At 43.9% G+C, this 12,580-nt stretch overlaps 1 protein-coding gene across 2 annotated transcripts; it reads right to left on the reverse strand.

The window, feature by feature from the left end:
* Positions 1-383: 383 nt before the first annotated feature.
* On the reverse strand, positions 384-11,923 carry CXCR4 (C-X-C motif chemokine receptor 4). 2 transcript variants are annotated; one of them, XM_038421160.2, is made up of 2 exons: positions 11,855-11,923; positions 384-1,998 (listed from the first exon to the last, which is right to left on the reverse strand). In XM_038421160.2, exons 1-2 carry the CDS (start codon positions 11,906-11,908, stop codon positions 934-936), a joined length of 1,119 nt encoding a protein of 372 aa, XP_038277088.1. In that variant the 5' UTR covers positions 11,909-11,923; the 3' UTR covers positions 384-933. The 2 variants fall into 2 exon arrangements, with proteins under 2 accessions (XP_038277088.1, XP_038277089.1); XM_038421161.2 differs by lacking the exon at positions 11,855-11,923 and adding an exon at positions 4,085-4,362.
* Positions 11,924-12,580: the final 657 nt, after the last annotated feature.

The raw sequence follows: 12,580 nt of genomic DNA on the forward strand, positions 1-12,580 counted from the left end.
GTTAAATGGACTTTCTGGGTGTAGTATATTACAATAAAGGAAGCTTTTTTTTTTTCCTTCCCAAATAGCCATTAACAGTTTAACTGAAGTGGGGATAAGCTATTGTAAATGCAATGTTGGCTACACTAAGTGTGTGTTTTAATGGAAAAAGCATTAACAAGTTGGTACAAAATAAATGCCCTAAGCTACTCAGTTGTCTGTATTGATAAATATAGTTTATTTCATCACTGGACAAGCAATATATATGAAACCTCTTGTTTTTCCCTAGGCCTGTATTAGATGAGTTATGTTGGTTTCAAAGATTGAACATTAATAACTGCAACTCAAAGTGGTAAGAAAAATAAAGTATATGGAATTAAGACCTGAAGAACATACCAAAATAGTTATCATGTACTTTTATTAACAACCTTACACAGCAGAGTTTTGCAAACCAATCCATTACTGAGAATTGGAAAAAAAATCTAACATTTGACAGAAGAGGCTTTGGTTATAAGTGACATTGTCTACAGCAGAATTAAACTATTGTAAACCAAACAGCTTGGGGGGGGTGGAGGGGAATTCTTGAGTATCAATCAAAAGAATTTTTAACAGGAACACATTTGGAACATTTACATACAAACAGAAGAACATTTTCTAAATTTTAAACAGTCACTTTCTACACTCTAAAAGTGTTTAGTTCACGTATCTATACAACCAGACAAGCACTAAACTTCATGAACTAACCACTTGTCCACAGGTCCTGCCTAGACACTTTGCCATCAACAAGAAAGTGTTTATATAAATAAGTCAATTGAACTTCACAGAAACTAAAAGACAATATAAAATTCCAACCATAAATAAAACTGTACATTATGGTCAGTCTTGTTTTTTCTGAAATCTTGTGTAACTTTTTTTAAAAATGTTCTTTATTACAAAAAGATGAGAAGGAGACTGTTAGCTGGAATGAAAACTTGAAGACTCTGACTCTGTAGAAACAGAAGAATGTCCACCACGTTTGCCTTTGGAAAGGATCTTAAGGCTCGATCCTCTGCTAACTGATGTCAAGGCATTTTGTGCTGATGTTTTGAATTTGGCACCCAAGAAGGCATAAAGAATCGGATTCAGGCAACAGTGGAAAAATGCTATGGCTTCTGTAATAGAGATCCATTTGTGTACTATCGTCTCAAAGCTGCAGTCATGCCTGATGACTCCAAGCAGGATGAAGGTGTCTGTGCTGATGCCAATGTAGTAAGGCAGCCAGCAGGCAAAAAAGGCAAGGATGAGAATGACTGTAGTCTTCAATGCTTTGCGCTTCTGGTGACCCTTGGAGTGTGACAGCTTAGAAATTATAATACAGTAGCAAATCAGGATTATTAGACCAGGCAACACAAATCCTACCAATATATGCTGAAATCTGAATGAAATCAGCCAGTTGTCATGAGGGTAGACGCGATCACATACATACTTTCCATCTACTTCACTAGTACTGGCCAAGATTATATCAGGCACTGTCAAAAGCATGGCTGGTAGCCATACGCCTACGTACACTACCTTTTCAGCTAACAGCTTTCTTGGTCTCTGGCTATTGGTAGCATGGACTATCGCCAGGTAACGATCTAAACTTATGAAGGCCAAAATCAGGACACTGCTGTATAGGTTGACAGTGTAAATGACATGGACTGTCTTGCACAGAAAGTTCCCAAAGTACCAGCTTATAGCTGCATCCACAGACCAGAATGGCAAAGTGATGACAAACAGGAGGTCAGCAACTGAAAGGTGCAACCTATATTTGTCGGTCATGCTTCTTAATTTCTTCTGATAGCCCATGACAACGATAACCAATCCGTTGCCAATGATTCCAGTCAGGAAGATGATGGAGTAGATGACTGGCAAAAAGATACGGTTGAAATTGGCATTTTCATGCCCAAAGCATGGCTCTTTGAAGTCCCCGTAGTCACGGCCCGAACCAAGCTCATCAGTGCCATTATCAGGAAATTCAATGGTGATTCCAGAATACAGCTACAATAAAATGAAAGAAAAGCTGTTAGACCTCAACTCCACTTCTGCTAAGACTTTTCACTATGTACAGCTATTTTCACATTAATGTCTAAAGAGCCTCCTAAGAAGCCATGGTCAGGGACAGAAAAAGCCATCCAAATATTAATTAAAAAAAAACATAGTAAAATGAAGTTTACATTAAACTTAATTATCAAAACAATATTTAAAACTTTTGATCACTTCTACTTCATTCTCACTCCCCTTTGGGAAACAAGAATCTTGGGAACAATGTTTGGGTGTGGGGAGAGGGCGCAAAGAATAATTGCCATTCTCTGAAATGTTACCCTGGTTTCAGTATTCTTATTATATCATGTTTTTAGCAGATTCACCTTACCAGTGGAAAAGGTCTATTGCATTGTCTAGCCCTTTCCCTGCTACTGTAGGATAGCTCTCCAAAGAATATCACTGATAAGAACAGTTTCATTTTAATTCTTACTACAGAAGTGTAGAGGATGCTTATTTATGAACCTCTAAACAGTAACATGGCTTCCCCAGATCTCCTGCTGATTCAGCTAATGCTATCAAGAGAAAACAATAATAGTGAGGGTTCCCTGTAGAGGAGCAACTGACAGTTCCTCAGAATAGGTGACCTCTTAAATAGAGGAGATCCACAACCCTTAGAAAGGTCACCATGAGCAAACACCTTTCCCTCCCTCTGCTGTGGTTGCAGGGGCTCATGTGACTGAGAGATTGTTGGAGCCTAGCTAGTGTTGAAAGTGCCCGCTCGTAAAAAAAGGAAGTAAAACAGTGGAGGCATCAGGCATGCAAGTGCATGAGGAAATTACCCACAGCTAAGCACCAAACTGGCAAAACAATACAGGCTGGAAGGAATGGCCACTCTTATGCAATTACTCTTTATATACATATAATATTTGCATAGGGTTAATGCATCCTAGGAGATCATAAGGCACTTATAAACAATTTGATACACCATCTCCAAATGGATTGATCTATTTATGCATTTTACAAATTATGAATAAAAGATGAATCTTGCCAGATCTAGCCGATTTTTGGCCCTATTTCCTCACCCCCCCAAAAATTCCACGGGTTAAATGGAGTGAAAGTGTGGGTACTCATAGTCCACCACCACATCTCCATGATAGCATGCGGCTGATGCATCCTGGCTCGAAAGCACTGCAAATCCCCAAATCTGGTACCTGGCCCCAAAATGCCACTGACTAAATTGAAAAAACAGTAGAGCCAACAACAACAATCTACTGCTGCAAAACCTGTATCCAGCACTTTGGCCACCCTAGGAGCAATTTGACTCGTTCTGTGTTTAGACACTGGAATTTCGGGGCTGGCTGCAACAAATAGGCTTGCTCCAAGTGGATCCAACTTTTTTTTTTTTTTTTTTTTTTAAGCAAACTCATCACGGAGGCACCCTCCGCCCGAAATCTTGCATTGTAACAGCGCGCTCAAGCCAACCAGGACAGCCCTTGTCATTAACACTGAGAGAGACGGCAGCAAGGACCGAAGGGAAGGGTTTGAAATTCATCGTTCACTTCAAGGCGGACAGCTCCGCTTTAAAACGCCCAAGAGGCCGCAAGGAGAGCAAGAGGCTGGGGACCAAACCCCGCCCTTTCACCCTCTGCAAGCCCCGCCAAGTTTTAACGGGGCTCAGAGCCTGAGTGCGGGACTCAACGTGGGTCTCTCCGCCCGCCCCGCAAGTCCGTCCCCGGGCACCTCCCAGGCGCGCGCTGTGAAAGGGGGAGAAGAAACGCAAAGGGCACCTCGGATCCCGTTAGGCGAAGGTAGCCACCGCCTCGCCCCTTGCGCCCCCGTCTCCAGCCGCGCAGAGAGGACGCGCCTGCCACTCGCAGCGCCTGCCCGCCCGCGGGCCCCCAGGTCTCAATGCACTTTTGTTTGCAAACAGCTGGCACATGGGTGCGTGTGCGGGCTGCGGCCCCGGCGCTCCCTCGGTGCGGCGCCAACCGGTGCAACCAGCTCCCGCGTCGCGGCAAGTGCTGGGGGGGGGGGGGCAGGCTCCCGCCCGCGCCTGGGGTTCGCCTTCATCTCCCCCCCCCCCCCAGCTCGCCGCACTTACATTCAGCCTGTCCGTGGCGTCCGTGCCGTGCCCCATCCCCGCCGCTCCTTGCCTTCGAGCTGCCCACGAGTCTCGCTGCGCTCCGCAACTTGCAGCTGCGCCACCTAAAGTCCGGAGTCCCTCGGGCGCGCCTCGGACTCTTATAATCCCCCCGCTCCCCCTCCTCCCCCCCCCGCTCGGTGGCAGCCTGCCTGTGGCTCCTCCCAGGTGGGGGGTTTCAGCCGCATGTGCCCCGTCCGCTAGTGAGCATGTGCGGCTGCCCCAGCCCCCGCCTCTGCCTGCGGCTCCGGGGGTGGCGCGGGCTACCCGTTCGGGGAGGGGAGGCTCCGCCAGGCTGATTCCTGTGCCCTGCCCCTTGTCCTGCGGCCCTTTCCGTGGGGCGCGGGGCGCCCCGACAGCCAGGGGTTTGCTCTTGCCCCTCAGCCTTCCTGCGGAGAGTCTGCCCTCCACCTCCAGACTGTGGTAGCCGGCGCTGGGGTGGCGGGGGGGGAAGCAGGCTGGTAGCCACCCTCAGCCAGTACCCTGGGCTGCGCCATGGGGCCCAGGCTCGCTCTCATAACAAAGGCACAGTGCTGGATGACCTGGGGGGCATGCTGGAGGAGACCCAGAGGAGGGAAGGACACTCCTCAAAGTGGCCCAAGCCAGTGCTTAATTTGTAATGAAAGAAGGGGGTGGGGGGAATAAAGCAGTTTTTTTAGTTTCACAACTGACATGGCAAGCCCGGAGGTGCCAGGGCTATGAACTGCCAAACCTGGAGTGCTGAGGCTCAGCCCTGGCACAAATTAAGCACTGGACCCAACCCTCTCTTCCCCACAGCTGGTTTTCAGCCCTAGCCCAGACTCAGAGTAGCAGGCGTTTTGAGGGGTGTGCAGTGAGGATAATGGCTAGAAAATAGATGGAAGTGATATGAAAGTGTCAGAATGGCAGTATTGCTGCCCACAGGATCTCCAAATTGATGAATCAGCGCCCCTAAAATTAAGGAGATTGGCTTGAAAAAGCATGAGTTTTTTTTTTTTTAAATAATTCTGGCTCACATTTCACAGCTTTTCTCTGTAAACATGAGGGCTAGAAGCTTAAAAAAACCCTCAGATTTTGGGTAATAAATTAAGAAAAACAAAATATGCTGAGGTTTACAATCAATCACCAGATTTTGCAATGATGGAATAGGCAAGGACAAACAAAAACAGAGAGAGACAATAAACTAGGAACATGCTTGCTTTACAGTGATCTAATACTGCCAAACACCTGTGCAGATAAATTACTTTCACCATTAATCCCATAGGTTTCAATTAAGGTAATTTATTCACAACTGCAGAATCCATTCTATACTGGATTATAATAAATACTAATTATTTTGGAAACATTGGTTCAGTTTATTCTTCGTGGTGGGTGAGTATTGTGTGTGTATGTAATATTTTATATATTTTGGAGATAACAGAGCACCTAAGTAACACTGAGGTCCTTATGTGGCATATATGTGGAACTTTGTCAAAGGTCTTCTCAAAGCAGTAGAAGCCCCCCATCCTAACAATGACCATTGTCTAGGCTCTGTGTTAGCCTCCAGTTTTGGATGCAGGGAGTATTACCAGGGCATCTGACAAAAGTCAATGTTGTACTACTGTTCACAAGGGTTTCTTCACACCGTGTCTGAGAATACATATGGCTAATATAAGCGGTGGTCTCCATTAGCTAACAAAGGTGCATAATTTCAGAGTAGCAGCTGTGTTAGTCTGTATCAGCAAAAAGAACAGGAGTACTTGTGGCACCTTAGAGACTCACAAATTTATTTGAGCATAAGAGTATTCTGTTATGACAGAGAACACTAATCTTTTTGTTAGTTAACAAAATGATTATTTCAGAGAGACACATTCGCTATGTGCAAATTACTGACTTTAGATAGTCTCTAGTTTTTTATTTAGACAGGCCAGAAACATCATGAGATTCAATGTGAACTTTTTAAAAGCTAAATTTTAGCTTATTACAATTTGGGAATTAATTAACCGATTTACTTGAAAATTCAAGCAGATTATATCCTGAAAATTGGGGCTGGATACTCTGTTTAAAACACACGCAAACAAAAAAAAAAAACTTCCATAGGTTGAATCCCCCATTTTAAGTGAAAAACAAGAACCCAGATTTAAGTGTGGCGTGACTACCATTCTGGCATAATACATTATTCAGGCAGGTAAATTTTTCACTAACAATCTCTATTACATATGCAACAAAACGAACAGCTTTTCAGCTGTGTCTATCATACTCATGTCCTCTCATTAGACACCTGTCACACATGACCTTAAAAGCAATGGATGAGAATCAACATTAAAAATGAAACATTACTTTAATGTATTCTGTGGTCTTTCAAGTGCGCAGTAGACCAGTTGCTAGACTTGTGAAATGAGTGTGAATTTCTTTATTTAGATATGTTATGGTACTTTTCCCTAGGTGAAATGATAATATTTGTGGGCCTGATCCTGCCAAACATTTTTCGTATGAACAGTTTTCACTAGTGCAGGAAGTCCATCTCACCTTAGTGATACCACTGTGTGATTAAAATCCAGGCTTTCCAGGGACTGGACATATTTTGACAAGTTCCCTGTAAAAATATGCAACCATAGATTATGGGCCAGATTTTCAAAAGTGTTCAGCACCAGGCAGCTGCCACAAACTGGCCGCTTCATTTAGATTCCTAGATGGGAACTGAGCTCTTTGGAAAATTTGGTCCTAAATTGCCAGAAGGTAAGATGACAGACAGATACAGATACATTTTGTTGGAGAGCACATTTTGACCTGGAGAGGCAGAGGTTAGATTAGAGATCCCCTCTGAATAAACACAATACAGCTACAATGAGTTTGCTGCCTCTCCAACTGTTAAGGCTAAGTCTATGACATAGAAATTCACATACATTTATGACCCTTTTTAGTTTGTATCATCAACTTTAAGGCTATATGAGAAGTTTGAGAGCTGGCATACTAGTTAATGGGATGGGTAGCACTGGATGCATTGACATGCAGAGGCAAAGTGGGAAGTGTGGATGCTGGTAACATAGTTAATGGAACGGATGGCACTGAAGCCCTATTGCACATATAGACTATGTGGGATATTTGGAGATCCTAATGGGGTCTATGGCATTGAAATGTGTTTGGCTGCAGGCTGCTGAAGCCAGTATTCACATAGCTGTTTTATATCTATAGCTCCTTTTGTTTCTCCTAACCATCCCTCCCGAAAAAAGTGAAAACTTCCTTTGTAAGGGGGACTGAAGTGTGTGAGTTAATGATTTCCAACCTGATAAAAGAAGGGGGTCATTTCTGCAGAAGCATGTAATTCAATGAGTGAGCTACCAATCTTCGAGAGACAGTGCTAACAAATAGCAATTTACAAGCTTGTGTTTTGCATTAAATGTTTTTCTGGTGAGAATTACTATGAAAATCAGATCATACCCTCACCCATTTGCCGTGAATTTGTTTTTGAAAATGTACACTCTGGGAAATGAAATCCTACATGTCTTTACTCTATTTTGCCAACAATTTTAGGTCCTCAAATTGTGTATCATTAACCTGTTTTTGTCTACTAAAAATAAATATCAGTTCCTTTCCCTAGAGAACAAAGTAGTCCCTAATACAACTTCCACAGTGAAAAACTAGCTATAAAGTAGATTCACAGAGATAGAGTAAAATATTAAATTGCATTTAGTTTAATTATTGTAAACATCACTTAATTTTGAAGTCTCTTTAACAAAGTAAACTGTCAGCTAATGAAATAATGATGTTACATACAGAATAATGTAATAAACTCCTAGCACAAAAAGAACTTGATTCCTGATTTATGGCATGTAGGTGCCACTATTATGGAAATAAAGAATAACAATACTCTGTCAGTAAACTGCTCCCCACTTTGTAACACGTTATTGTGCTGTCCTCCTGTAGGAGTGTGTTTTAAATATGAATGGACACACTCTCAATCTGTCTGAAATTATTGTGCCATTTATTAGGCAGTATCTCATTTTAGAAATATCCACTGTTTTCACATCTATACGCAAAACTCTGTTCATTGTACAGCTTACCAAAATGGGCTTTGATGTACAAACAAGAAATCCCTTTTGAATGTGTGGGATCCTTCCACCTTCTATGTTTAATTTCAGATTACAGGGCCAGCACAAAAAAGATGTTTTTTCTCTTTCTGCTATGTAGTATAGTGCACAGATTTTTTCAGAAATCATGTAAATTATCCCTGAACAGGCCTTCCTGAAGTGTGAACTATGCAAAATGTTACACGTACGTAGTAATTTCTAAGAAAATTACTAATCTGTGTTTGTGTTTGTACTGCATCTTCACAATCAGTAACGTGAATGACGCTTTAGCACAGCATCCTGACAGTGTTTCTATGAAGCATGCAGCTTTCTCTATTATTCATATGACTTTGGGTGATGGAAAGATCAGGAATTATGACATCAAACAAAACTGGCCTATTAGTATGCTAATAGGAGATTATGGAAGGTTGATGGACCGTATTTTAAACTGGTAGAGAGATCATAGAGAGTATATAAGAAGAAATTTACAAAGCCCCCTTCACTGCTAAGTGTTTATCTGGTAACTATCTGGAAAGAAGATGGTTACTTCACAAAGGAAATGGTTAGAAGACTTGGAGAATAAACATGATGGAAATAGATTCAGAATAGCACTAACAATTATAAAAGCTTTAGTAAAACGTGAGCTGGCTCTAGCAAATCTGGAGGCCACCTGCCTGCAAGGCCAATGGATTAGCCTGTGGTCCTGCCTTAACACAGATCTACATGGCCCAAACTGCAGTGCAGCTTTCTGGGAAGGGGCTGTTAAGCAGTGCTTAAATTTGTAATGAAAGGTGCTGGGGTTCAAGCAATTTTTTTTCTTTCATAACTGATGTGGCTAACCCAGTGATCCTGGGGCTATGAAATATGCCCTGAACTGGTATATATGTTTGGGGTGAAGTTTGGTGAGGAGTGGACAATTTTCATGTAAAAAGGAGAGGAAACAAGTGTTGTGGCCCAGCTGGCCCAAGACAAAAAGCAGGAGGCAACAAATTCCTTAGGAAACTCAAACTCTTACTGCCACAGACTGGGCAGGACATATTATCAATAGGGTCTCAAGCTGCTTGAAGTTGTGTGCATGCTGGGGGAGTAGGCTTCTCCCTCATATCTGTCTGCTGAAGGGGGACAGACATCAAGCCTGCAAGTGGCAGAGTATGTGCAGAGGGTGCAAGAAAGCTGGGTGTCAAGTGGCAGCTTTCTTAGCGTTGTCTGCCTGGATCCCCACCAGGCCAAGATATCAGTGGCTGCATAAGAGGTACTGTGTTCTAATAAGAACCAGTGTAATTCCTGTGCTCTAATACCATCTTCCTATGTGGCCACCAGGAAATCACTTAACCTCTCGGCCTTCCTTCACACAACTGTAAAATGGGGATAACAATACTTACCACCCTACCTGAGAGGGGTGTTGTGGGGATTAATTGGATGATGTTTATTAAGCATTTTGAAGATAAACAGTGCTTATTTTAGAACCTGTCAAAATTATTGCTGACATTGATCAGTCCAAACTCAAAGGGGACCAAACTCATTAAGGTTCTGGTCCTCTCCTTCCCTTTGGTGGTGTTTATGGGTAAGAAAATCTGCTTGCACGTGAATAATTTATTGCTTCTTTGGAAGCAGAGTAAACTGAACTGACTCTGAAGAGACACTTTGAACAACTCGGTTAATCCTTCTAACAAACATGTCTCCATTTGCACATCAGTGAAGCGGAAGGTTTTATCTTTGATTATATGGCAGGGCACTCCAGGAGGCATTTTCAGGTTTCTTCCAGAACTGTAATCAGATCAGGATTATGAAGACAAGGTAAAAGTTGGGGTTTATTACCTGTATTATAAATCATTCCTTCACCCTGAGCAAGGCAGTGTTCTGGCTTCCCCAGTTTGGACATGCTTGTGTTTTGCTAAGAAATGTTTTCCTTCTGGTTTATTGTTGTACTATAAAGTTCCACTGAGGCCCTGCCTGCCCTGCAGTTCAATTTTGGTTAATAAGGATTGTATTCGCTAATATGACCCTTGCTAGCAATGCACTAAGGCCCATTTTACACAGAACATTTTATATAGTTCATATAACTTATGGTGTATAACACAACTTGGTCTTGCCTATAAACTGAAGGCAGTATCACAGGATGGATATATGGTTACAACATAGTTTATTCCCATCTAGATAGATAAAAAATCTGAGGTCCTGACTGCAATAATATCATGTTAGAACACAATCCTCAGACACTGGAAAATGTACTTTGCCCATGGGCCCTACTATGGTTTCTTCAGCCAGTGTAAACGGGGCCTAACTGTTTAGAAGATAATTAGACCCATTCCACTTTGTTTTTGGGTCCTAGTAACCAGACAACTAGCAATGCAACACATGCCCCACGATGCTTTGGTCGGTATTTATTAACTTCATCCCCCTTGACCTACGTGACAGTAAATGATATGTTTGACATTGGGCAAGCCATCATCAGCCCCACCACTTCTCCTCAAGCCAGTCTTCAAAATGGCTGTCCCATTGGGGCGTAGAAGGCAAAGCAAATACTCATTGTAGCAAAGTGTGCTAGGCACCTGCTTCTACCATTCTGTCTTTGCCACCTTGCCTCTTTCTTTTAATTCTTGCTTCTGGGAAAGAAGTTATACATTCTGCATGTGCCCTGGGCAGTCTGAGGTGGTCTCTTTTGTTCATTTTCTCAGTTTTCAAAATATATGGTGAAATGTCTTGTTTATGTGGCTGAGAGATGGCTCTGAAAGCAGAGGCAGGAGTAAAAATCTTCTCCTAACTTAGTCTGTTCATCCAAGGCCAACAATGGCTAAATGATGCAACTAAATTCTAACAGTCTTCAGGAGAAATCTGCAAATATGAATACTGCCTTAATTTAAAATAAAATAGGATTCAGCCAATTTCCACTGATGCAACCAGAAAACAAACAAAAGTCCCAAGGTACTTATGCACAGACAAAAAATGATTCTGCATTCTTGATGTTATAGAGCAGGGAAAGTTTTTCTTTCCACTGATGCAACCAGAAAACAAATAGAAAAACCCCAGGTACTTATGAACAGACAAAAAATGATTTTTCATTCTTGATGTTGTAGAGTAGGGAAAGTTTCTCCACACTTTATAAAACCTCTTAAAACCAGACTTAGGGCTGTGTGTTTCACAACCGTAACTGCCGTGTTTGAATCTGTCCGACAGGCATAAGGCCTGCCCTCTGCTTCCTCTCAAGTTGGTGCTGAAATCTGTTGTCCTGCTAGTGCAGGCAGGGACAGCCAAGTTCAGCACCGTAAGAAGCAAATTTTGCTAGACAACTGGTCCATTCTCTGTGGGTTGTGTCCTCTAGTCTCTCCCAATGAGATATTAACTCACTGCAGAATTCAAAACATTTTCTGAATGCTCAGAAGCCAGGACTTGCATATATAGCCATTGTATGGCCCTAGAGCAAAGGTAGGCAAACTTTTTGACCCGAGGGCCATATCTAGGGTCAAAAGGTGGGGAAATTTTATGCAGGGCCAGGGCAGGGGGTTGGGGTACGGGAGGGAGTGCAGGGTGTGAGGGGGGTGCGGTGTACAGGAAGGGGCTCAGGGCAAGGGTTTGGAGCAGAGGAGGGGTGTGGGGTGTATGAGGGGGCTCAGGGAAGGTGGCTGGGGTGCAGGGTGTGGGAGGGGGTTCAGGGCAGGGAGTTGAGGGGGCAGGGGGCAGGAACCGGCCTGGTGCCGCTTACCTGGAGCAGTTCCGGGGTGGCAGCGGTGTGCACCGGGGCCGAGGCAGACTCCATGCCTGCCTGCCTGCCTGTCCTGGCCCCACACCACTCCCGGAAGCAGCCGGCACCATGTCCCTGCGGCCCCGGGGTGCTGGGCGGCAAAGGGCTCCTCGCGCTGCTCTTGACTCTTGCTCGTGCCTCCAGGTACCTCCCCCAAAGCTCCCATTGGCTGTGATTCCCTGTTCCTGGCCAATGGGAGCTGCAGGGGGCATTGCCTGGAGGCGAGGGCAGTTGAAGGAGCCCTCTGTCCTCCCTCCCCCAGGGGCCACAGGGACATGGTGCCATCCGCTTGTGGGAGCGGCGCAGGGCCCTCAGCACCATGGGCGTGGTGGCAATCCCGCAGGCAGGATCCAAAGCCCTGAGGGGCCAGATCCGGCCCACGGGCCGTAGTTTGCCCACCCCTGCCTTAGAGCAATGACCTACTCTTTCCTAACATGGTGGTAGGGTTATGTATTGAGATGACTGTTGAAAACACAGCTTAACCTTTGCCTTTAAAACAAAACAAAACAAAAATTCCTGATGAATGTCATCCCAGACTGACAACCCTGTAGACTGAAGTTCTCCCAATCCACAGGACTTGCTCAGGCACAGACAGTGGATATACAAATAGGGCCTGGCAAATCCATTTGCTTTATCTGTCAAAGTCAAGGACATTGGTACAGAGCTGGTAGAAATGTTTGTGGTAGT

Source organism: Dermochelys coriacea, chromosome 11 (assembly GCF_009764565.3).
Source record: "Dermochelys coriacea isolate rDerCor1 chromosome 11, rDerCor1.pri.v4, whole genome shotgun sequence".
Taxonomy (NCBI): Eukaryota; Metazoa; Chordata; order Testudines; family Dermochelyidae; genus Dermochelys; species Dermochelys coriacea.

Excerpts from the sequence above, each read along its gene's own strand:
- CXCR4 (XM_038421160.2), bottom strand. The coding sequence starts at position 11,908 with ATGGAGTCTGCCTCGGCCCCGGTGCACACCGCTGCCACCCCGGAACTG. Across the intron at positions 1,999-11,854 it reads CCACCCCGGAACTGCTCCAG|CTGTATTCTGGAATCACCAT; the intron begins GTAAGCGGCACC and ends ATTTTATTGTAG.